General features: G+C 58.2%; 1 protein-coding gene across 1 annotated transcript; it reads left to right on the top strand.

Annotated features, from left to right (window-relative positions):
• The first annotated feature begins 9,399 nt into the window (after positions 1–9,399).
• On the top strand, positions 9,400–25,205 carry STRA6 (signaling receptor and transporter of retinol STRA6). Its single transcript, XM_066328051.1, has 17 exons — positions 9,400–9,521; positions 10,636–10,714; positions 11,332–11,417; positions 12,991–13,130; positions 13,230–13,396; positions 14,398–14,514; positions 16,290–16,357; positions 16,594–16,667; positions 17,464–17,525; positions 18,159–18,339; positions 19,589–19,664; positions 21,191–21,324; positions 22,060–22,177; positions 22,683–22,784; positions 23,397–23,560; positions 24,290–24,430; positions 25,033–25,205. Exons 1-17 carry the CDS (start codon positions 9,400–9,402, stop codon positions 25,203–25,205), a joined length of 2,004 nt encoding a protein of 667 aa, XP_066184148.1.
• Positions 25,206–25,934: the final 729 nt, after the last annotated feature.

Raw genomic sequence — 25,934 nt, 5'->3', positions numbered from 1 at the left:
GAAAATGCCAGGACCGGCCCTGATCTCCCCAAAAACCGAGTTCTTCTCATTCCCAAGGAGCTCATTCCCATCCTCGGGAATGCTCCCAACACAAACAGCCACAGGGCTGGAGAATTCCAGCCAATCCCGGATTTATTCCAGCCGGGAATTTCCAGTCAGGAGCAGCAGCAGCTCCAAACCTCCTTTCCAAGGAAAAATCCCTCCAGAGATTCCCAGGAAAAGCAAAGCATTGGTTTATTCCTGGAGTTTTCCTTGGATCCAGGCTGAGCTGGAGAAATTCCAGTTCTTTTCCTCATCATGACGATTTTGTGGGAATTTTCCCCTTGGAGCAGAGCTCGTTAACGATCCCAATTAACATTTTTTTCCTCCATCCCAAATTTCCCCGGAGATCCGCCCAGGAATCCCCTCAGTGTTCCAAAGGCCCAACTTCATTTTCCGGCCGCTTCCCCATCCGCCTGTTCCGGAACGGAACGTGGCACCATTCCCACCCGGAATTCTCCTCTTCCCATCATTCTCCCGTCCCCTCCCCCTCTGCCCCAGTTTTCCCAATTTTCGTGACACTTCCAGGGCTGCCGTGGCCGGAAATTGTGGGAATTCCAAGGGGGAATTGGAGCTTTTCCAGGCCAGCCAATGGAAACCTCCGGAGATTTTCCAGTTTTTCCGTCTTCTCCGTTTTTTCCATCCTTTCCATTTTTCCATCTTTTCCATCCTTTCCGCCTTTTTCACTTTTTCCATTTTTTCCACCCAAGAATTTTCCTCCCCCATTTTAGAGGAAATAAATGTGGATTCCTTCTCTGTGCCGGCTCATTCCCGTCTCAGATCCACACCTGGGAATTTGGGATGGATCCCAAAGTTGTGCTGAAATTTCCTCGGGAATTTCCACTGGGAATGAGTGGCCCCAGAAATCCTGGAATCGAAGCACCCCAAATTCCTGTCCCTGGGATTCCCTCCTTTCCTGGGATGCTCCAGGAATTCCCGGTGGGATGATCCCAACAGCTCCTCAAAATCCTACAAATTCCTCTGGGAATGGGGTCACAACCTCCCCCTAAAAACACCCCAAAAGGGGAATTATCCCACAAAAAAAACCCAGCACTCCACAACCCCTCACCCCCCATTCCCAGAAATTCGGGATTTTGACCCCTCCGAGGGAAAATCCGGCCTGAATCCCACAGGAATATCTTCCCCTCCCAAATTCCCGAGGATTCCCAGTTTTCCTTTCCATATCCTCATGAAAAATCCCGGGATTTTTTTCCTCCAGGGGAATTTTTTGTTTTCCTGCTTGTCCCTGGGGATTTTGGTTCTGAGAAAACCCCATTTTCCGGAATATTTCCCGGAAATATTCTCCATGGAATATTCCCATGGAAAATCCAAAGGGATAAATCCTGATGTTATTGGGGCCAGGAGAGGTTTGATCCCAGTATTCCAACCCCATGAATCTCCAGGATTTGGAATATTTCCATGAAGAATCCAGATGATCAGGATCCAGTTTGATCCCATTTATTCCAATCCTGTGGCATTCCAGGAGCAGGAATATTTCCATGGAAAATCCAAAGGGATAAAACAGAGGGAAAAGCAGAGCCAGGAGAGGTTTGATCCTAATTTTCAGAGCTGTGGAATATTCCAGGAACATTCCAGGAGTCGGAATATTTCCATGGAGAATCCAAAGGGATCAATCCCGATATTAATGGGGCCAGGAGCCGCTTTGATCCCGCTTTTCAAACCTGTGGGGGCTCCACCAATCCCTCCTTTCCCCTGTTTTTTTTCCCTCCTTTTTCCTTCGTCTTTTCCCTCCATTTTCCCTCTTTTCCCCTCCTTTCACCTTCTTTTTTCCCTCTTTCCTCTCTCCTTTTCCTCCCCATTCCCCCTTCCTTTTCCCCCTTTTATTCCCTCCTTTTTCCTTCTTTTTTTCCCTTTTCTCCCTCTTTTTTCCTCCTTCCCCCTCTTTTTCCCTCTTTTTTCCCTTTTCCTTCCTTTTTAACTTCTTTTTTCCCTCCTTTTTTCTTCTTTTTCTCCTCCTGTTTCCCTCCCATTTTCCTTCCTTCCCCCCTCTTTTTCCCTCCATTTCCATTCTTTTATTCCCCCCTTTTCCCTCCCTTTCGCCTCTCCATTTTCACCCTTTTCCCCTCCTTTTCCCCTCCCTTTCCCCTCCTTTTCCCCTCCTTTTTCCCTCCTTTTTCCCTCCTTTTCCCCTTCATTTTCCCTTCATTTTCCCTCCTTTTCCTCCCTTTCCCCCCTCCTCTTTCCCCCTCTTTTTTCCCCTCTTTTTCCCCCCTCCCTCTCCATTATTTCTCCCCCATTTTTCCCTCTTTTCCCCTCCCGGCTCTGGGAACGATCCATAATCCGTGGGATAATTCGGGATCTGCGGAGCAGCCGCTCCGTGCCCGGGAATTCATTATCCAAAGGTTGCTGAGAAATGAGGGACAAAACTCGTTATCCCGACGCCCAGACCTTCCCCATCCATCAGCCGGGGCAGAATTCCCACTGGGAATGTGGGACTGATGGATGTGACCCCTGGAATGGAGAATTCCCGGGATATCAGAGCTCCAGGACCTTGGAGCTGCCCAAATTCCTCCAGGCTGGAACCCAGAATTCCCTAATTCTGGATGTCCCCAAGCCCTGCCTGGATTCGGGGAGAGATTCGCAAATTCTGGATCAACCAAATCCTGGGAATTTAAGGACAGACTCCAGAAAGTATGGATCAGCCAATTTCTGGGAATTCAGGGGAAAAAATCCCAAATTCTGGGTAAGCCGAGTCCTGGGAATTCGGGGAGACATTCCCAATTTTTGGATCAGCCAAATCCTGGGAATTCAGGCAGAGACTCTGGAAATTCTGGATCAGCCATGTCTGCATTTATGGAGGGATTCCCAAATTATGGATTACCCAAATCCTGGGAATTTGGGGAAAGACGCCAGGAATTATTAATCACCAAAATCCTGGGAATTTATAGAGAGATTCCCAAATTCTGGATCAACCAAATCCTGGGAATTTGGGGAGAGATTTCCCAATTCTGGATCAACCAAACCCTGAGAATTCAGGGAGTGATTCCCAATTTCTGGATTCAGGATCCATCCCTGATCCAACCCATCAATCCCATCCCATTCCCAGGAATTCTGGAGCCTCCAGGGAATTCCGGAGAATTCTGGGAATGCCGGCCTCTCCTCCAGGGCCCCTTCCCAGATTATTTTTTTTTCCCAGTTTTTTTTTCGGGATGAAATGTGAGCTGGGCCCGCAGGTGGCTCCTGTCCCAGACAGCTCCACATTCCATAAAAATCCCACATTCCAGGCCTGAAACAACAGGATTATCCCGGGGGAAAAGGTCGGGATCAAACAGCTCCGGAGGCCCCGGGGCGGGGAACGTTTGGGGATTTTGGGGGGGATTCCCAGGCACCTGCAAGGCACAGAGCCACAACCCCCAAAATTCCTGACCCCAAAATCCTTCCCTGGGATCCCAACCCTAAAATTCCAGCCTCAAAACCCCAGACCAGGAATTCCTACCTAAAAATTCCAGTCCAAAAGTCCCGACCCCAAGATTCCAGCCCTACAATTCCAGCCCATAAATCCCTGTCCCAAATTCCAAACCCCCAAAACCCCAACCCTGAAATTTCCTCCCCAAAATCCCTATCCCAAATTTCTGGCCCCAAAATCCCAACCCCAAGATTCCAGCCCTACAATTCCAGCCCCAAAACCCCTCAGTTGGAATTCCCAGATAAATCCCACACCCCCCTGGAAGCTTCCTGGGGTTTCCTGGTCCTTCGGGATGAGGATCCCACAGAATTCGGGATGAGGGCAGGAATTGGGATTCAGGTGAGGAGGATTCGGGATTCAGGTGAGGAAGAAATCAGGATTCCATGGAATTCGGGATGAGGGTGGGAATTGGGATGTGGACATCACAGAACTTGGGATGAGGTGGGAATTGGGATGAAGATCCCATGGGAATCAGGATGAGGTGGGAACGGGGACGAAGTGGAAATCGGGATGAGGATCCCACAGAAATCGGGATGAGGATTCCATGGGAATGGGGATTTCATGGGAATGGGGATGAGGATTCCACAGGAATGGGGATGAGGCTGAGGTGGCTGATGCTGGAATTCTCTGGATCCAGCCCCAGCACCTCATCCAGCAGTACGGGATAAAATGGGGGAAAACCAGGAATTCGCCATTCCTGGAAGCTCCCGAGGGAATTCCCTGGAATCTCCAGCCCTGGAAGTGTCCCTGGATAATCCGGGATGCTTTTCCCACTCCCACTTTTCCAGGGCCATCCTCAGTGCCTCAGCAGCCCCAAATTCAGGGAAAAAACCCCAAACTCCCAGAATTCCAACTTCCCCAGGATGTTGGAGCCCCTGGAGGGTTTTGGCTGCCCTGGAATGATCCCGGTGGGAATCAGGACGGATTTCACGGGAATATTTTTGTTTGGCATTAAAGAAAACCCCCCAGGACTCAGAATTCCGACCACTCCCAGGAATCTCCTCCGGGATCCTGCAGGGATTTTCCTTGGAAAACAACCCCAGGACAGGCAGGAAAACAAAATCCCAACCCCGTCCCGGAGGTCACGAGGGCCGGGCTAAAAATTAATTGGAATTTTCCGCCCGGATGAGTCTTGCCGGGATTTGTGCTCACGTGGGGATTTGTCCACATTCCCGAGGTTTTCCTGGATTTGGGAGGTCGGAGCTGCTCCCGCCCTCTTTGCATCCCAAAATCTTCCCCGGCCATTTCCCGCCTTCTCTGGGAGATCCCTGCGGATGATCCCGGGTTTTGGTGTCCCCAAATCCCCGAAAAATCCCATTAAAACAGTGGGATTTGGGGATTTGGGGACTGGCGAAAGGATTGGGTTCAGCTCTGTGCATCCCAATCCCTGTGGGATCATCCCAACCCCTGTGGGATCATCCCAATCCCTGTGGGATCACCCCAATCCTTTTGGGATCATCCCAACCCCTGTGGGATCATCCCAATCCCTGTGGGATCACCCCAATCCTTATGGGATCATCTCAACCCCTGTGGGATCATCCCCATCCCTATAGGACCATCCCCGCATTCCCGCCTCCATCCCAGGGGGATTTTCCCCCAAATTCCCACACCAGGAGACAGAAAACCCAAAAAAACCCCGGCGGGATTTTGGGATTTGGGGGAAAAGATCCGGCTCAGCTTCCCCTGCACTTCCCTCTCCAACCCAGGGAAGTATTTTTTCCCCAGATTTCCCCAAAAACCCGGCGGGATTTGGGGAAAGGATCACTCTTATCTCCCCCTACTCCTCATCCCAAATTTCCCATCCCATTCCCGACCCTTCCCCCTCCATCCCAGCGCCTCCCAAACCCCGGGAAAATCCTCGGGGCCTCCTCCTCCTGCCGCGGCCCCACGGAGCTCGGCCCCAAATCCCGCGGGGCCGGGGTTAAATCCCTAAACCCGCGGGTGGCCGGGGGCCAGGCTCCCCGCGGGCCGTGCCGGGATAAAGTTCCCGCACTATTCCCGGGCCGGCCCCAAACACCGGGACACCTCGGCCCTAAAGCCCGGCCCCAAATCCCGGCGGGATCCCCGGCGCCGCCCGAAGGAGGAAGGCAGGAAAAGGTAACTCCGGGATTTGGGGTTTTCCCCGTTTTCCCTCCCCCTTGGTGGCGGTGGTGTTGTTTCCTCTCCCGCGGAGAGCTCCGGGAATTCGGGACCAAACCCTGCCCCCGGGGGGAGGTGGGGGAGAATTCCCAAAAAAAATTCCCAATTCCGCTCCTCCCCCCCCCCCCCCAGCCGGGATTTCATTCCCAAGTTCCGTTTCCCTGGAGTTTGCAGCATCCCAGGATCAGAGAAATCCCAAAAGTTTCCGCCCCCCAGCAGGGATTTCAGCTCCAGCGGTCCCAAATCCTGCCCCGGGAGGGGCGGGAATTCCCAAAATCCCCAACCCCCAGCAGGGATTTCACTCCCGGTTCTCACTTCCCTGAGGGCTGCACAATCCCAGGATCAGGTTGGGAATTCTGGGAACGGGAGAACCGCGGCGGTTCGGGGGGAATTTTGGGATGGGGTCGGGCAGAGGCGGAGCAGCGGCCGGGATCGTGGCCATGGGGGAACCGCGGGGTTTTGGGGTGGGAAATGGGGCTGGGAAATCCCTCAGTCCCTCGGGATTTGGAGAGCTCCGGGGCTGGGAAAGCTCTTCCGCTTCTCCAGAGGGTTTCCCAAAGGAGGAAAACCACCGGGAGAGGCTTTGGAGGGTTCGGGAGCCTCCGTCCCTTTGTTCCCAGAGGATTTTCGGGATGTTTTGGGGCCGGCTCACTGAATTTGGGGGGGTTTGGGTGGTGCTGGAGCGGGATCAGCTCCCAAATCCATTTGGGGGGATTTGCAGGGGATGGGAATGGAATCAGAGGAGAGATCGGGGTTATCCCGACCCTTTCCAGCTCCCAGCGGCTTTTTTGGGATGGTTTTAGGGCCGGATTCCTGAATTTGGGGGGTTTTGGCTGGTGCTGGAGTGGGATCAGCTCCCAAATCCATTTGGGGGATTTGCAGGGGATGGGGAATGGGATTCAAGGAAATCGGGATTGTTCCAGCCGCTCCCAGCTCCAACCACTTTCTTTAGGATCATTCTGGGACCAGATCACTGACTTTGGGGGGTTTTGGGGGGTGCTGGAGCAGGATCAGCTCCTAAATCCATTTTTGGGATTCGCAGGGATGGGGAATGGGAATGGAATGAGATCTCGGGATTATCCCGACCCTTCCCAGCTCCCAAACAACTTTTTTTGGGGGCCGGATGGCTGAGTTTGGGATCAGCTCCTAAATCCACTTTGGGCTCAGCAGGGATGGGGAACTCAAGGAAATCCGGATTATCTCCCCAAGCCCTAAAGAATTCCTTGGAAAAACCGGGAAATTTTCATTAAAAGCTGTATCGGGAGCTGGGAATTCCCTCCTGGATCCCCTTTTCCCGGTTGAAGTCCGGGATCCCAGGATTCCCGGGACAAGGGAAGGGGAAGAGCGGCAGTGGGGCCGGCCAGGAGCTTTTGTGAGGCGATCAAAGGGCGGGCCGGGCTCGGAGGGGTCACCGAGAGGAGCACAGCGATCGAATTCCAAGGAAAATCCCGGAGCTGGGACCGGCCCGGAATGCGGATCCCGCTGGGGTTTGCCGCTCCCGCCTCTTTTTGGGGGGGATTTTGGGAGGGAGGAAGGAGCTGAGGGATCCGATCCCATGGGCAGGACAATTCCCGTCACCCCGGGGTGCTCCAGAGGCTGGAAACCGGGAATGAGGGGCTGGAAATGGGGAATGAGGGGCTGGAAATGGGGAATGAGGGGCTGAAAAATGGAAATGAGGGGCTGGAAATGGGAATGAGGGGCTGGAAATGGGGAATGAGGGGCTGGAAATGGGGAATGAGGGGCTGGAAATAGGGAATGAGGGGCTGGAATAGGGAATGAGGGGCTGGAAATGGGAATGAGGGGCTGGAAATGGGGAATGAGGGGCTGGAAATGGGAATGAGGGGCTGGAAATAGGGAATGAGGGGCTGGAAATGGGAATGAGGGGCTGGAAATGGGAATGAGGGGCTGGAAATGGGAATGAGGGGCTGGAAATGGGAATGAGGGGCTGGAAATGGGAATGAGGGGCTGGAAATGGGGAATGAGGGGCTGGAAATTGGGAATGAGCCCTTCCCTGTGCCTGGAAAAAATGGGGAATTGACTCTTCCCTGTGTCCTGGGAGGCTGAAAAAACTTGGGAAGTCCCAAAGCCCACTCCCAGGTCCTAAATCCCAAACTCAAATCCCAAACCCAGGACCTGATTTGGGATGGGATCTTGGGATCGCTGGGATCCCAAACTGGAATCGGGGATCACTGGGATTTGGGATCTGGGATGGGGTTTGGGATCTGGGATGGGGTTTGGGATCTGGGATGGGGGTTGGGATCTGGGATGGGGTTTGGGATCTGGGATGGGGTTTGGGATCTGGGATGGGGTTTGGGATCTGGGATGGGGGTTGGGACCCCAATCCCATGGGATGGCAGAACACCCTGACCAGGACCATGGGCTCTGATTCCCGGAGGAGTTTTGGGAGGGGATTGGGCTCCCAAATCCCGATTTTCCATCCTGGCACCGAGCAAAGCCCTGGAAAAGCTGCCGGGGACAGGCGGGGACAGGCGGTGACAGCTGGGGACACTGGGGACAATGGGGACAATGCCACTGCTGTGTGGCACCTGCGGGGACCTCTTGGATCCATCCCAATCCCGAGGGAATCCCGGCCCTGGAGCAGAGCCAGCCCCGCTGTCCCCTGGTGACACTGGGGACACTGGGGACATCCCTGAGCCGTGTCCCCAAATCCTGGGATGTCCCTGGGGACACTGGGGACATCCCCGAGCTGGCCCTGGGGTGTCCCCAATGTCCCGGGGTGTCCCTGGGGCTGCTGCCACTCCCCCTTGGGGACACTGGGGACAACCCTGACCCATCCGTGGGAGGTCCCCATGTCCTGGGATGTCACCAGTGTCCCCAGGGCTGTCCTTGGGGCTGCTCCTGCTGTCCCCTCACCGCCCTGGGGACACTGGGGACATCCCTGAGCTGTCCGTAGGATGTCCCCAAGTCCCGGGGTGTCCCCGGTGTCCCCAGGGCTGTTCAGCTGTCCCTTGGGGACACTTGGGACATTCCCGATCCGTGTCCCCAAACCCTGGATTGTCCCTGGGGATATGAGGGACATCCCTGAGCGTGTCCCCAATGTCCCAGGGTGTCCCCAAGTCCCGCAGCTGACATCTGGGGACATTTTGGGGACATTTCGGGCTTGTCCCGGCCCCAAACCCCTCCCGGCACGGGGACGGCGACAATTCCCTGGTGGCACCTTGGGGACAGCGCCGCTCCCGCCCCTCCCCGGCCGCGACCTTTGCGCCGCTTTTCCAGCCCGAAAAATTCCTTGGAAAACCCAAACAAAAGCCGGGATCAGCCCCGGGATCAGCCGCGGGGATCTTCCCGCCCCCGGCTCCCGGGAATTCGGGAATCCCGCCGGGAATTCGGGATAAACCGCCGGTCCCGCCGCCTCCAGCCCGCTTTTCCCGGGATTTATTCCCGATTTTCCAGCCCCCATCCCTCTTTCCCGGCGTTTTTCCCACTTTTCCCGGCGTTTTTCCCACTTTCCCAGCCCCCATCCCGCTTTCCCCATCCCGCTTCTCCCACCCCCCATCCTGCTTTTCCCGGGGTTTATTCCCGATTTTCCAGCCCCTATCCCTCTTTTCCTGGGGTTTTCCCCACTTTTCCAGCCCTCATTCCACTTTTCCCGGCATTTTTCGCACTTTTCCAGCTCCCATCTCGCTTCTCCCATCCTCTTTCCCACTTTTCCAGCCCCCATCCCTCTTTTCTTGGTGTTTCCCCACATTTTCCCCGGCGTTTTTCCCACTTTTCCCGGTGTTTATTCCCGTTTTTCCAGCGGGCTCGGGGCTCCCGGTGGGGGAGGGGCGGCCATGGCCTCCAACGGCTCCGCTGGAATTTGGGATTCGCCCCCGGAGCCGGGAATGTTCCTGGATGAGGAGCTGGGATCCGACTGGTACATCTACGAGTCCACGGAATCCACGGCCCGGGATGAGTGAGTGGCCCCAAAATGTCCCCCAAATGTCCCGAAAATGGCCCCAAAAATGTCCCTAAAATGGTCTCAAAATGGCCCCAAAATGGCCCCAAATGGCCTCCAAATTGGACAAAAAAATGGCCCCAAACTGGCCCAAAAAATGACCCCAAAAAGGTCCCAAAATTGTCCAAAAATGCCCCCAAAAATGTCCCTAAAATTGCCTCAAAATGCCCCCAAACTGGCCTAAAATAGCCCCAAAAGGGCCCCAAAATATCTCCAAAATGACCCAAAACCGGCCCCATAAAGGCCCCAAAACGGCTCCGAGATTTGCCAAAAAATATCCCCAAAATTGCCCAAAAATGGCCCAAAAAGTGGCCCCAAAATGTCCCAAAAGTGTCCCTAAAATGTCCCCAAAATGGCCCAAAATGGTCCCGAGTGTCCCCTTCCCATGGAGCAAATCCTGGATTTTTGCCCACTTGAAAAATCCTGGGATTTCTGGTCATTCCCAGATTTATTCCCGGATTTTTTGGCCCCTCTGAAAACCCCTGGATTTTGTGTCCTGGTTAAATTCCCCTTCCCAAGGACGAGCGAATTCCCATAGGGACGATCCCAATCCTATAAAGACTTGGGGACAGCAGGAACTTTTTGGGATGCAAATCCCATTTTTTCCTCTGGGACTCTCCCCTGCTCCCATCCCACTGGATCTGTGGGGTTTGGGAAGGGCTTGGATGGGGTTTTCCCTAAAAATGATGGGATTCAGGGGTTTTCCACAAGATTTGTGGGATCCAGGGATTCCCAGAGCTGATTTATGGGATTCAGGGATTCCCACAGGGGATTTTATGGGATTCAGGACATTTTCCCCATTTTCCCATTGTTTTTTCTGGCCCTTTAAGGATTAAACCCAAAGATGGGATTTTTTTTTTCCCATTTTCCCAGAATTTTTCCAACCCTTTTAGGGCTAAACCCACCCAAATCTGGGATTTTCCCCGTTTTCCCATGGTTTTTCCCAGAATTTTCTCAGCCCTTTTAGGGTTAAACCCAAACCTGGGATTTTTCCCCATTTTCCATCATTTCCCCCGGCCCTTTTAGGGTTACCCCCTCCCCCCAAATCCGGGTTTTTCCCCCCTTTTTCCAGCCTTTTTCCCGAGGAAATCCCGGAATGCCACCCCACGATCTCCCCCCGGCTGTACCACACCGTCATGGCTCCTGTGTCCGTGAGTACCCAAATCCCCAAAATTCCCCTCCCAAAATCCCGGGGAAAATCCCACACAACTCCCCCATTCCCACATTCCCCGCCCCGAGTCCAGGGATTGGATTTAGGGCCGAGCTTCGTCTTGGAGGAATTTTTCCCCTAAAAGCAATCCCAGAATTCCCTGATTTTGGGGATTTTAATTCTCTGTGAGAGAAGAACTCCAAAATTCCTCCCAAATCCTTTCCAGACCCCTTTTCCACGGATTTATGGGATCTCCATTAGGATTCCAGCATTCCCAGACCCTTTTCCATGGATTTATGGAATCTCCACAGGGATTCCAGCATTCCCAGACCCTTTTCCATGGATTTATGGGATCTCCATGGGGTTCACACCATTCCCAGACCCTTTTCCATGGATTTATGGAATCTCCATTAGGATTCCAGCATTCCCAGACCCTTTTCCATGGATTTATGGGACTTCCATCGGGTTCACACCATTCCCAGACCCTTTTCCATGGATTTATGGGATCTCCATTAGGATTCCAGCATTCCCAGACCCTTTTCCATGGATTTATGGGATCTCCATGGGGTTCACACCATTCCCAGACCCTTTTCCATGGATTTCCCATCCATTTCCCAGCTGGCCGTGACCTTGGCCTTGTCCTTCCTGGTCAAGCGTCGCCGCCTCCGCCGGAGCTGCTGGAATGGAGTCCCGGGATTGCTCAGGTACTGGAATTCCCAAAATCCTGCTGATGCCTACCCAGAAAGGGCTGGGAATTCCCCAAACCCCACTGTGACCTCTCCCGAGAAAAGGCTCAGAATTCCCAAAATTCTGCTGCCGGTCCCTGGCAAGGGGTCTGAGATTCCCCAAAAATCCCATCTCATCTCTCCCTGGAAAGAGCTCAGAATTCCCAAACCCCACTGATCCCAGGAAAAGGCCGGGAATTCCCAAACCACTGATCCCAGGGAAGCCGGGGATCCCCAAATCCCCGATCCCAGGGAATCCCCTATCCCAGTGACGTCCTGATCCCGGTGACGTCCCGATCCCAGGGATGCTGGTGACGCCTGATCCCGGGGATCCCAGTGGCGCCCCGATCCCAGGGAATCCCCGATCCTGGTGACACCTGATCCCAGGGATCCCGGTGACGCCCGATCCCGGGGATCCCGGTGACGCCCCGATCCCAGGGAATCCCCGATCCTGGTGACACCTGATCCCAGGGATCCCGGTGACGCCCTGATCCCGGCGATCCCGGTGACGCCCCGATCCCAGGGAATCCCCGATCCTGGTGACACCTGATCCCAGGGATCCCGGTGATGCCCGATCCCGGCGATCCCGGTGACTCCCGATCCCAGGGAATCCCCGATCCCGGTGACACCCGATCCCAGGGATCCCGGTGACGCCCCGATCCCAGGGAATCCCCTATCCTGGTGACGCCCCGATCCCAGGGATCCCGGTGACACCCCGATCCCAGGGAATCCCCTATCCTGGTGACGCCCCGATCCCAGGGATCCCGGTGACGCCCCGATCCCAGGGAATCCCCTATCCTGGTGACGCCCGATCCCAGGGATCCCGGTGACGCTCGATCCCACGGATCCCGGTGACGCCCGATCCTGGGGAATCCCCGATCCCGGTGACGCCCCGATCCCAGGGATGCCGGTGATGCCCCGATCCCAGGGAATCCCCGATCCCGGTGACGCCTGATCCCGGGGATCCCGGTGACGCCCCGATCCCAGGGATCCCGGTGATGCCTGATCCCGGGGATCCCGGTGACGCCCCGATCCCAGGGATCCCGGTGACGCCTGATCCCGGGGATCCCGGTGACGCCCGATCCCAGGGATCCCGGTGACGCCCCGATCCCGGGGAATCCCCGATCCCGGTGACGCCCCGATCCCGGCGATCCCGGTGACGCCCCGATCCCGGCGATGCCGGTGACACCCCGATCCCGGGGAATCCCCGATCCCGGTGACGCCCGATCCCAGGGATGCCGGTGACGCCCCGATCCCAGGGAATCCCCGATCCCGGTGACGCCCCGATCCCGGGGATCCCGGTGACGCCCGATCCCAGGGATCCCGGTGACGCCCGATCCCAGGGATGCCGGTGACGCCCCGATCCCAGGGAATCCCCGATCCCGGTGACGCCCCGATCCCGGGGATCCCGGTGACGCCCCGATCCCGGCGATCCCGGTGACGCCCCGATCCCGGGGATCCCGGTGATGCCCGATCCCGGCGATCCCGGTGACGCCCGATCCCAGGGATCCCGGTGACTCCCGGCGATCCCGGTGACTCCCGGCCGTTCCAGCCCCGCCGATCTCCTGGGGCAGGACGGGCCCCGCGCCGCCGCCGCCGCCGTCTTCGGCCTCCTCTTCTCGTCCCTGTGCCAGCTGCTGCTGGACCCCGACCCGCTGCCGCTCGTGTCCTCGGCGTCCCCCGGCGCCCGCGGTGAGGCCACCACCCCGCGCGGGTCACCTCGGGGACAGCCCCGGGCCGCCCCCCGCGCTGATCCCGGCGTTTTTCCCGGATTTTCCCGGATTCCCGCAGAGCTGTGGAAGCTGGCGGCGCTGCTCTATTACCCCGTGCTCTACTTCCCGCTGCTGGGCTGCGCCGGGCTGCGGCACCGCCTGGGCTACGCCGCGGGGACACTGCTGGCCTGGGGACACTGCGGGGCACAGCTGGGACACCGCCTGCAGTGTCCCCTGGAGCACAAGGTGGGCGCCGCCCCGTTGTCACCTCCCGCCCTGGTCGTGTGGGGTCATCAGCTCCTGGAGTGGCCCTGAGGTGGCACCGCTCCTTTGTCACCTCGTGGGATGGCCCTGAGGAGTTGTGGCTCCCTTGTCACCTTCCTTGGGTGGCCCTGAGGTGTTACAGGTTCCTAGAGTGTACCTGAGGGGTTGTGGTTCCCTCGTCACCTCCCTGGGGTGGCCCTGAGGTGGCACAGCTCCTTTGTCACCTCCCTGGGGTGGCCCTGAGGTGCTGTGGCTCCCTGGCCAGCTCCCAGCATGTCCCTGCAGTGGCCCCTGGCTGGGGCGCTGGCAGTGACACTGCGTCCCCCAGGGGCGGTGACAGTGTCCCCTGGGGCGGTGACAGTGTCCCCAGGGTGTGACAGTGTCCCCAGGGCGGTGACAGTGTCCCCAGGGACAGTGACAGTGTCCCCAGGGGCGGTGACAGTGTCCCCAGGGACAGTGACAGTGTACCCAGGGCGGTGACAGTGTCCCCAGGGGCAGTGACAGTGTCCCCAGGGTGTGACAGTGTCCCCAGGGTGTGACAGTGTCCCCAGGGACAGTGACAGTGTACCCAGGGCGGTGACAGTGTACCCAGGGGCAGTGACAGTGTCCCCAGGGTGTGACAGTGTCCCCAGGGTGTGACAGTGTCCCCAGGGACAGTGACAGTGTACCCAGGGCGGTGACAGTGTCCCCAGGGGCAGTGACAGTGTCCCCAGGGTGTGACAGTGTCCCCTGGGGCGGTGACAGTGTCCCCAGGGTGTGACAGTGTCCCCAGGGGTGTGACAGTGTCTCCAGGGGCAGTGACAGTGTCCCCAGGGGTGTGACAGTGTCCCCAGGGGCAGTGACAGTGTCTCCAGGGGAAGTGACAGTGTCTCCAGGGCGGTGACAGTGTCCCCAGCGTGTGACAGTGTCTCCAGGGGCAGTGACAGTGTCCCCAGGGTGTGACAGTGTCCCCAGGGTGTGACAGTGTCCCCACGTGTCCCCAGATCCACCGGCTGTACTCTGCGCTGTCCCATGTCCCCATCCTGCTGTCCCTGGCCCTGCTCAGTCTCTGGTACCCGGCGCTGCTCATCCGCAGCCTCAACCGCGGGCCCGAGCCGCAGGTATCCCACGGGAACGGGATCCTGGGGAACGGGATCCTGGGGAATGGGGATCCTGGGGAATGGGGATCCTGCGGGAACGGGGATCCTGCGGGAACGGGATCCTGGGGAACGGGAATCCTGCGGGAATGGGGATCCTGCGGGAACGGGAATCCTGCGGGAACGGGGATCCTGGGGAACGGGGATCCTGCGGGAACGGGGATCCTGCGGGAACGGGGATCCTGGGGAATGGGATCCTGCGGGAACGGGGATCCTGGGGAACGGGGATCCTGGGGAACGGGATCCTGGGGAACGGGAATCCTGGGGAACGGGAATCCTGGGGAACGGGGATCCTGGGGAACGGGAATCCTGCGGGAACGGGGATCCTGCGGGAACGGGGAATCCTGCAGGAACGGGGATCCTGCGGGAACGGGGATCCTGTGGGAACGGGAATCCTGTGGGAACGGGAATCCTGTGGGAACGGGAATCCTGAGGGAATGGGGATCCTGCGGGAACGGGGAATCCTGGGGAACGGGAATCCTGCGGGAACGGGGATCCTGCGGGAACAGGGATCCTGCGGGAACGGGGACCCTGGGGAACGGGAATCCTGGCGAACGGGGATCCTGCGGGAATGGGGATCCTGGGGAACGGGGATCCTGGGGAACGGGAATCCTGCGGGAACGGGGATCCTGCGGGAACGGGGATCCTGGGGAACAGGAATCCTGGGGAATGGGGAATCCTGCGGGAACGGGGATCCTGCGGGAACGGGGATCCTGCGGGAACGGGGATCCTGGGGAACAGGAATCCTGGGGAATGGGGAATCCTGCTGGAACGGGGATCCTGCGGGAATGGGGATCCTGCGGGAATGAGGAGTCCTGCGGGAGTAGGGAGTCCTGTGGGAACGGGAATCCTGCGGGAACAGGGCGGGATCGGGACTGAGCCTCACTGGGGTCAGGATTGGGATTGGGATGGACCCGATTGGGGTCAGGATCCAGAGCTCTGCACATTCCCCTTCCAGCCCCAGTGCTGGGGGCTCTCTATGGATATCCCAGGATTGGCGCCAGGAATTCAGGGACAAGTCCCCATGGGATCGGGATCGAGATTGGGACTGAGATCACGATCAAGATCGGGATTGGGATCAGAATCGGGAGTGGGATTGGGATCTCTGCGCATTCCCCTCCCAGCCCCAGGAGTTCTCTGTTGCTATCCCAGGATGGGGATCAGGATTGGGATCGGGATCTCCACACATCCCCTCCCGGCCCTGCTCTGTGGGTTCTGGGTCACTGCTCCCGGCAGCGGGAGCGGCAATCCCCTCTGGAATGAACTCCTTACACAAGAGGCTCTGGCACCAATGGCCCCGTTCCGACCCCGATGGCCCCGTTCAGACCCCGATGGCCCCGTTCAGACCCAAATGGCCCCGTTCAGACCCAAACAGCCCTGTTCAGACCCCGATGGCCCCGTTCAGACCCCGATGGCCCCGTTCAGACCCCGATGGCCCCGTTCAGACCCCGATGGCCCCGTTCAGACCCAAATGGCCCCGTTGAGGCTGCCCGGGCTCCCCCGGATTCCCGGATAATCCCTGGCACTCGCAGGAGCTTTGCCGGGAGGAGAGGAGGGAACACTGGGAGAGGCCTGAGGTGACCCCGGCTGGTGGGAATGAGGGATTCTGGAGGGATTTGGTAGCGGATCACTCCCACTTTTCCACACCCACACGGCACATTCCATATCTCAGCCGGGCTGGGGAATTCCTGGGAAAGCTCTGCCCTCCCCAAATCCATCCCTTTTCCATTTCCCCCCAGATTCCTGGGAAAAGCTATTACAGGAAGTACCTCAAGGCCGTGCTGTCCAAGCGGGGCCGGAAGGAGAGGTAAGGAGGGCAAATCCCATTCCCGGCAAATCCCATTCCCGGCAATTCCCATTCCCAGCAATTCCCATTCCCAGCAGTTCACGTTCCCGGCAATTCCCATTCCCAGCAATTCCCATTCCCTGCAATTCCCATTCTCTGCAATTCCCATTCTCTGCAATTCCCATTCCTGGCAATGCCCGTTCCCAGCAATTCCCGTTCCCCAAGGTGGGGATGTCAGCCCCTCCCTCCTCCCGCAGCTCCAAGATCAAGGAGAGCCTCTGGTCCCGGATCCGCTCCTACCTGCGGTCCTACATCTACATCCCTGAGGAAGGTGGGGAAATGCCCTGGGATGGGGAATGCTCGGGGCTGGGATTCATGGATCAGCCAGGACATTCCCGATATCCTGGGTTGCTCCAAGGCCCATCCAGCCAGGCCTGGGTTGGAGCTCAAATCCAGCCAGGCTTGGGGCAGGGATCCATAAATCCTGGGAAAAGGTGTCCTGGGAGTGATGGGAACCCCATGGAGACCCCATAAATCCATGGGAAAAGGATCCTGGGAAGGATCTGGGAGGAATTTTGGAGTTCTTGTCTCACATGGAATTAAAATCCTGGAAATCAGGGAATTCTGGGATTGTTTTGTGTGGAAATGTCCTCCAAGATGGAGGCCAGCCCTAAATCCAATCCCTGGACTCCGGGTGGGGAAGGGAATGTGGGAATGGAGAAGTTTGGGTTTTTTTTTTCCCTGGAATTTTGGGATGGGAATGATGGGAACCCCATGGAGGCCACATAAATCCATGGAAAAGGGTCCTGGGACAATTCCAGGCAGTTTGGGGCATCCATGGTTTTCCCGGTAATGTTTGGCCTGGGAAGGGTGGGAGCAGCTGGGCTGGAGAAGGGAATTCCTGCACTGGGGGATGAAATCCCGGGAATGTGGAGCCACTACTGGCCCTTCCCATCCATGGAGGGACAGGGAATGTCCCAGAGGTGGCCTCTGAGTTCCCATGGAAAAGCAGGATGGAACCATCCCTCCATTCCCAACTCTCCATCCCGGAATTCCCCTGGGAAATCCCATTCCAGGGTGTTCCCTCCGCCATCCCCAATCCTGGCTCCTCTCCCTCTTTCCTCCAGGATTCCGGATCCCGCTGATGCTGGTGGTATCTGTCACCATGGCTGTCATCGCCGTCTACCAGGTGACACCGGGGACATTCCCCATAAATCCATGGAAAAGGGGCCTGGGAATGATGGGAACCCCATGGACAATCCCAGGGCTCACTGGCAGTAAAATCCCTTCTGGAATTCCGCACTCCCGAGGCTCTGCCGAGCCCTAAATCCCGAAACCCCACAGGATCCCAGCCCTAAATCCTGAACCCCACAGGATCTGAGCCCCAAATCCCTCAATCCCATGGGATCTGAGTCCTAAATCCCTAAACTCCATGGGATCCGAGCCCCAAATCCCTCAATCCCACGGGACCCAAGCCCCAAACCCCTCAATTCCGCAGGACTCAAGCCCCAAATCTCCCAATCCCATAGGACCCTACCTGCGGGACCCTCATCCTGAAATCCCCAATCCTGTGGGATCTGAGCCCCAAATCCCTCAATTCCTTGGGATCTGAGCCCCAAACCCCGCAGGACTCAAGCCCCAAATTCCCCAATCCCATGAGATCCGAGCCCCAAAATCCCCCAGTTCCGCAGGACTCAAGCCCCAAATCTCCCAGTCCTGTGGGATCTGAGCCCCAAATCCCCCAATCCCGCGGGACCCGAGCCCCAAATCCCCCGCCCCCGCGGGAGCCGTGCCGGAGCCGCGGTGTCGCCTGTCCCCGCAGGTGTCCCTGCTGCTGCTGGTGGCCGCGGTGCCGCCGCTGCGCATCGTGCGGGCGGGGCTGACCAAGGACGTGGTGGTGCTGCTGGTGCAGTTCGGGCTGGTGCCCTCGGCCGGCGCCGCCGTGCCCGGAGACATGGAGCGGGAGCTGCGCACCGCCCGGCACTACCTGTGGGCGCTGGAAGGTGACAGCAGCGACAGCGACACGGCCCGGGCGGCCGGGGGCACCGGGAGTGCCGGGGGCACCGGGAGTGCCGGGGGCACCGGGAGAGACGGGGGCACCGGGAGAGACGGAGGGGACCGGGGTGGGACTGGGAGGATTCCAGTCTGGCAGGGATGGGACAGATCTCGGAAGGATTTCTGGAGGATTCATCACCCAGAGAATGGGACTGGGAGGACTCCTGAGGGATTTCAGGAGGATTCCTGGTCTGGAGAATGGGATGGGATGGATTCCTGAGGGATTTCAGGAGGATTCCCGGCCCGGAGGACGGGATGAGGCAGATTCCAGGGGGATTTAGGGAAGACACCTTGCTGGGAGGATGGGATTGGGAAGATGCCAGAAGGATTTAGGGAAGATTCCAGAAGGATTTTGAGAAGATTCCAGAGGGATTTTGGGAAGATTCCTTGCCAGGAGGTTCAGATTGGGAAGATTCTAGGCCCAGAGGATGGGATTGGGAGGATTCCAGAGGGATTTCGGAGCTGCTGGCAGGGATGGGGCTGTGCCAGGCTGGCGCGTGCCAAGGCGGGAACAGACTCGGGGAAGAGACTCCGGGAGAAGCCGTTGGGAAGAGCCGGAGGGAAGAGCCGGAGGGAAGAGGCAGCAGATGCTGCAGGCTTGGAAATCTGCTGGAAGCGAACAGATGGACCCCGGATCCCTGGAGAGTGGAAATCCTTGCATGGGGGGATGAGGGAAGAGCAGGGGAGAAGGAATAGCAGGGCTGGAGGGAGGGCAGGGATCAGGGAATAGGGATAAAGGGGTAGCTGGGATCAGGGAATAACAGGGATGAGGGAATTTTAGGGATGAAGGGAGAACAGGGATGCCCCTTCCTTCCTTCGTTGGGATCCCACCAACTCCAGGGAGGAATTCTGTGGCTTTTCCTGGGTGCCCAAACCTCTCCCATCCCATTTTTTCCCTCCATCCCTCCTCCTACTTTCCTGCACATCCCCTTTTCCCAAGAACCCCATCCCACCTCGTCCCATCCCATGCCATGGATCCCATCCAATCCATCCATCCCATCCCATGCCATGGATCCCATCCCATCCCACTCCAGGGATTTTCCCAGATTTCCCTTCCCGCTGTCCCACCCATTCCCCCTTGGTGGGAAACTGAGGCAGGGGCAAATCCCTCATCCCCAGGGCCCAATTCCCGCTCAAACCCATTCCTGGTGTTATTCCCGAGCCCAAATGCCGGGATTTGTTCCCGTTTTCCCGCAGTGTGCTACATCAGCTCCCTGGTGCTGTGCTGCCTGCTCACCTGCGCCATGCTGCTCCGGACACTGGCCATGCACAGGTGGGGCTGTCCCCAATTCCCGACCCCATTCCTGGTCATCCCGCCCCATTCCCGAATTCCCTGTCCCCATTCCCTATATTCCTGACCCCTTTCCTGAATTCCCTGCCCTCATTCCCAAATTCCTGGCCCCATTCCCGAATTCCCTGTACCCATTCCCTATATTCCTGACCCCATTCCTGAATTCCCTGCCCTCATTCCCAAATCCCTGGTCCCATTCCCGAATTCCCAGCCCCATTCCTGAATTCTCTGCCCCCATTCCCTATATTCCTGATGCCATTCCTGATACTCTTGGCCCCATTCCCCAATTCCCTATTCCCATTCTTGATGTCCATGGGCTCATTCCCAATGTCCCTGTCCCCATTCCTGATGTCTCCATCCCCATTCCTGACATTCCCAGCCCCATTCCCAATGTCCCAGGTGCCATTCCCAACCTTTCTGTCCCCATTGCCAACGTTCCCCATCCCTGTTCCCAGTGTCCCTGTCCCCATTCCTGAAATCCCTGTCCCCATTCCCAATGTCCCCAGCCTCATTCCCAATGTCTCCAGTCCCGTTCCTAATGTTCCCACCTCCATTCCCAATGTCTCTGTCCCCATTCCCAACATTCCTGGCCTCATTCCTGATGTCCTTGTCCCCATTCCTCATTTCCCTGTCCCCATTCCCAAATTCCCTGTCCCCTTCCCTGATATTCCTGGCTCCATTCCCGATGCCCTCAGCCCCATTCCAATGCCCCCAGCCCCATTCCTGGTGTTCCCAGCTCCATTCCCCATGTCCCTGGGCCAAATTTCAACATTCATGGCCCCATCCCTGACATCCTTGTCCCCGTTCCCAACCTTCCTGTCCCCATTCCCAATGTCCCTGTCCCCATTCCCGCTGTCCCCATTCCCGATGTCCCTGTCCCCATTCCTGAATTCCCTGTCCCCATCCCTCATGTCCCCATCCCCACTGTCCTTGTCCCCATTCCCACTGTCCCCATCCCTGCTGTCTCTGTTCCTGCTGTCCCCTTTTCCACTGTCCCTGTCCCCACCTCCGCTGTTCTCATTCCTGATGTCCCTGTCCCCATTCCCGCTGTCCCTGTCCCCGCTGTCCCTGTCCCCGTCCCCGCTGTCCCCGTCCCCGCTGTCCCATCCCCGCTGTCCCGTCCCCGCTGTCCCCATTCCCAATGTCCCTCTCCCTGTCCCCGCTGTCCCCTGTTCCTGATGTCCCTGTCCCCGTCCCTGCTGTCCGATTCCTGTCCCCGCTGTCCCTGTCCCCGCTGTCCCCATTCCTGATGTCCCTGTCCCGTCCCCATCCCCGTCCCCGCTGTCCCCATTCCCAATGTCCCTCTCCCCATTCCTGAATTCCCTGTCCCCATTCCCGCTGTCCCATCCCCACTGTCCCCGTCCCCGCTGTCCCCGTTCCCAATGTCCCCAATGTCCCCGTCCCCGCTGTCCCTGTCCCCGCTGTCCCGTCCCCGCTGTCCCCGTTCCCAATGTCCCTGTCCCGTCCCCGCTGTCCCATTCCCGGGATTCACGCCCCGTTCCCGGCAGGTCCAACCTGCGGGCGCTGTACCAGGGGGCGGTGCTGGACGTGTTCTCCAAAGCCCACATCCTGCGCCCATCCCGGGGAGCCGTGGTCTGCTGGATCGGCTTCTCCGGCTTCCAGGCCGCCTTCGCCTGCCTGGGTAACGGAGTCTGGGATCATGGGACCGGGATTCCCCAATTCATCGAGGATTAGGCCACAATTCCCCGTTTTCACCCCATTTCCAGGAGGGGTTTTAGTCCCGTTTCCTCAAACGGAATCTGGCGGATTTTGGGAACGCCGGATGGTTGGGAATTGGGAAAAACTGGAAAAATAATTGGAAAAGTTGTGTTGGGAATTCAGAGAGGGGGAAAGGGTGGGATGACACCTGGGTAATGGAATTCTGGGAGCATGGGATGGGGATCCCGAATTTATTAAGGATTAAATTGCAATTCCCCGTTTTCACCCCATTTCCAGGAGGATTTTTAGTCCCATTTCCTCAAACGGAATCTAGCGGATTTTGGGAACACCAGATGGTTGGGAACAGGGAAAAAATGGGAAAACATTTGGAAAACTTGGAAAAATCTGAAAAATTGGGTTGGGAATTCAAAGTGGAGGAGGGGGTGGGATGGTGCCTGGGTTTGGCTGGATCCCAAGTGTTTGGATGGGAAAAGCTGTGGAAGCCTCTGGTCCTGGGTGCATTCCAGGGGCTCCTCATCCCCATCCCAGCCTGGATCATCCCGGGAATGGGGTAAGGGGACTCCAAAACGAGGGAAAATCTTCACCCCCAGGAATTGTGGGGACAATCCCTTGGGAATGCAGACCTGTTTTGGAGTTTTTATGGAATTCGGGGAATAAGAGCTGTTTTTCCGTCCTGTATTCCCGCTCCCGTTCCCAGGCCTCCTGATCCAGCAGGTGATTTTCTTCCTCTGCTCCGTGGCCTTCACCTTCCTGGTGGTGATCCCGCTCCAGGATGGCACCAGCTCCCTGCTCTTCAGGATCATCCGGAACATGTGGTGAGCTGGGAAGGGCTGGAGATCCCAAGGGATGGTCCTGGATGGCTTTGGGATGCTCAATCTGGGTTTTTTCCAACACCAATGGAGGTTTCTGCTGCCCAGGGTGGTGTTTTGGGACATTCCCAGTGTCCATCCCATTCTTTGGGATCATCTTGAACAGGATCCCTTCAGGAAGGGCTGGAAACACCAAAGGATGCCCTGGAAATGGTCCTGGATGGGTTTGGGATGCTCCATTTGGGGTTTTTCCGACACCAGTGGAGGTTCCTGCCTGGTGCAGTGTCTTGCGACATTCCCAGTCCTTTGGGACATTCCTGGTGTCTTGAGACATTCCCAGTGTTTTGGGACATTCCCAGTGTTTCGGGACATCCCCAGTTCTCTGTGACATTCCTGGTTCTCTGGGACAGTCCTGGTTGTCTGGGACATTCCTGGTGTTTTGGGACATTCCTGGTTCTCAGGGACATTCCCGGTTCCCTGGGACATTCCCGGTGTCCCTCCCGCCCTCCAGGCCATTCTGGCTGACGCTGGTGGTGGCCGTGCTGGTGCAGCATCTCCTGGCTCGTTTCCAGTTCCTGGAGCAGCATTCCCTGCAGAAGGAGCTCACCAACAGGTACAGGGACACCACCAGCCACTGTCCCCAGCTGTCCCCAGTGTGGGCTTGGCGGGAAATCCAGGCTCCCACAGATGTTTCTCCGGATGTTCTGTCCTGGGTTTGGGTGGGGTGACACCAGCGAGGGTGGCCCGGCCCCACCCACTCCATTCCCAAGGCTGGAAAGCCCCAATCCCTCGGGATCGGCCGGATGGGGTCGGTCACTACAGGCAGGTGTCCCTCACTCAGACACGGTGTCACCACCCGAGGTGACAGAGGGACCCAAGTGTCCTCCTGGTGTGACAGTGAGGCTCTCCTGGTGCCCGTGTCCATCCCAGGCCACCAGCAGATGTCCCTCACTCCCATGTGACACGGTGACAGAGGGACCCAAGTGTCCTCCTGGTGTGGTGGTGACACTCTCCTGGAGCTGGTGGCCTCCATCCCAATCTCCCACCCCACACTGGCCGGTTCCTCAATCCCTGAGGAGAAAAGCAGCTCCTGACGTTTCTCCAGGAGCCTGGGAGGCCTCGGCCTCTCCCAGCGGGATGGACCCACCTCGGCCGGACACAGGGGGTTGTGGGTTGGCCGGAGTTTTCCCAGGAAGGTCCATCCCGGGATCTGTGTCCCTTGCAGGCGCGCCCTGTACATCGTCACCTTCCTGCTCTTCCCCACCAACGTCCTGGTGGGCGTCCTGGCCGGAGTGTGGCGCGTGGTCATCTCCGGCCTCTACAACGCCGTCCACCTCTGCCGGCTGGACATCAGCCTGCTGCACCGCGGCGTGGAGACCTTCGACCCAGGTGGGGCAGCCCCAGGCCACGGGCCACCAGAGGGGTCCCTGTCCCAGGTCACCGGGCCACCAGCGGGGTCCCTGTACCACCCCAGGGGCCTGGGCTGCTGGGATTGAGGGTGGCCTCAGGCATTGGGAATGGGACACCTGGAGCCGGTGGCTTCTCCTGATTCCTGCTTTTATTCCCAAAAAATGTCTCCTGATTCCAGCTTTTTATCCCAAAAAACTGAGTGGTGACCTTTGAGATCACCATGGGCACCTCGTGTCCTGGGAGAAGGAAGAAAGGAGCCTTCCTGCATTATTCCCGCTGGGATTGAGGGTGGTTTGGAAATGGGACAATGGGAGCAGGTGGCTTCTCGGTCCTGCTTTTATGAAGAAGAAAGAAGTCTTGGAGAAAGGAGAGGGGACCTCAGGGGGCCTCAGGGGGCCTCAGGGGACCTCAGACCTCGCTCTGTTTTTCCCGTGGGATTGAGGGTGGCTTCAAACCATCACAACTGGAACACCTGGAGCAGGTGGTGCCAGCTGGATCCCGCTACTTTATCCCCAAAAAAGTGGGATGTGTTTTGGGGTTTGGTCTCATGTCCTGGGATAAAGAGGATGGGAGCTCAGGGGAGCAGGGGCCGGTCCTGCTTGTCCTGCTGGGGCTGTGGGAGCACAGAAAGCAGAGCTGGACCCTGCCCTGGGCTCCGGGGCGGGAATGGGGAATGCTGTCCCCGCTGAGGGCGCGGTGTCCCCGCAGGGTACCACGCCTACTGCCACTACCTGAAGGTGGAGGTGAGCCAGTGCCACCCGCTGCTGAAAGCCTTCTGCCTCCTGCTGCTGCAGCCCGGCCGGACCCAGCCACACCCCGCAGCGCCCCGGGACACGCACCTGGAGGAAGGTGGGACATGGGGACACCACGGGGGCCGGGGGAGGGGACACCCTGGTGAGCTCTTGGTGGTGCCTCTCCTTGGTGTGGGGACAACTCCATCCCTCCATCCATCCATCCATCCCTCCTTTCATCCCTCCCTCCATCTCTCCCTCCCTCCATCCATCCATCCATCCATCCCTCCCTCCATCCATCCATCCCTCCATCCAACCATCTCTCCATCCCTCCATCCATCCCTCTATCCATCGCTCCATCCATCCCAGTTTTGGCCTGGGGCTCTTCGGGGTGTGGTGGGATCTTGGTGGCTCCAGGGAAATGGGGCTGTGCCTGGAATCCAGGAATCCTGGGACGCTTTGGGTTGGAAGGGACCATCCAGGGACACTTCCCACTATCCCAGGCTGCTCCAAGCCCCATCCAACCTTTCCTTGGACACTTCCAGGCCTCCAGGAGCAGCCACAACTCTGGGAATTCCATCCCCTCCCGGAATCCCTTCTCAAATCCCCCCTTTCCCAGCAGGACTCCATCCCTCTGCCCCTCACCCCAAGCCCTCTCGCTCTCTCCCGGCGCTTTTCCAGGCCCTGAATGCTTTCCCTGCTGCTCCCGTCTCCCTCCAGGCCTGCAGCTGATGCCGGCCAAGGCTCCGGCGGCGCTCCGGGCGCGGCGGCTCCGGGCGCGCTGGAGCGTGGCCTACACCCTGCTGCACAACCCCTCGCTGGCGGCGTCCCGGAAAACCGCCCTGGCCGACCCCGCCGCCAACGGCGCCCAGCCCGGCCCACCCAGGCCCTGAATCCCGCATTCCCGGCCTCCTCCCGGCCCCGCCATCCCCACCGGGGATCCCAGGCTCTTCCCGCCCCCGTTCCCAGCCCCCGGACTCTCTCCAAGGGTTTATCCCTAAATCCGCGCTGAGCCGCTCCCGATGTTTGGAGGTGGCACCTCCTGGATGGAGCCAGGCGATGGAAATCGCCCCCGGCATCCCGAAGATATTTTGGGATTCACTCCTGCGACGAGCCTGGTTCTCAGCATCTTTTCCAGCACAGGACAATTCCCAGGGAGCTGGGAGAGGAGCACGGAGGGGGTTTCAGCCACCAGGAATTACCCCTGGAGCTGCACATGGGAGAAAATTCCCATTCCCCGATCCCGGCTCTCTTTGTGCTCCACATCCACCCCCAGGACGTTTTTCTCCCCCGTTTTTGAAGGACCAAATCCCCCCCTGCTCGCTGTCCTCTCCCATTCCCATTTTTGTGGCAATCCCGTGGTTTTCCAGGGCTGGGATCCATGGAAACCTCCCGGGGGAGGAGAATAAACGGACACTTCGTTCCTACTCCCGAGATGTGCGTTTTTCCCTGGATATTCCCTCGGGGTTTGGGACCATCCCAGCCCCGAATCCAATTGGAATGACCTCACCCAGCAGAGATTTTAGGGACCTGCTCCACCTGGCGATGTTGGGATCCAGTCCATGATCCCACTTTAGGGCGGTTTTATGGGAAAACCTGCCCCTCGGCATTCCCGCGGTTTG

This window comes from Sylvia atricapilla, chromosome 13 (genome assembly GCF_009819655.1).
Source record: "Sylvia atricapilla isolate bSylAtr1 chromosome 13, bSylAtr1.pri, whole genome shotgun sequence".
Taxonomy (NCBI): domain Eukaryota; kingdom Metazoa; phylum Chordata; class Aves; order Passeriformes; family Sylviidae; genus Sylvia; species Sylvia atricapilla.
The sequence above is the reverse complement of the archived record's forward strand: the minus strand, read 5'-3'. Positions and strand labels throughout refer to the sequence as shown.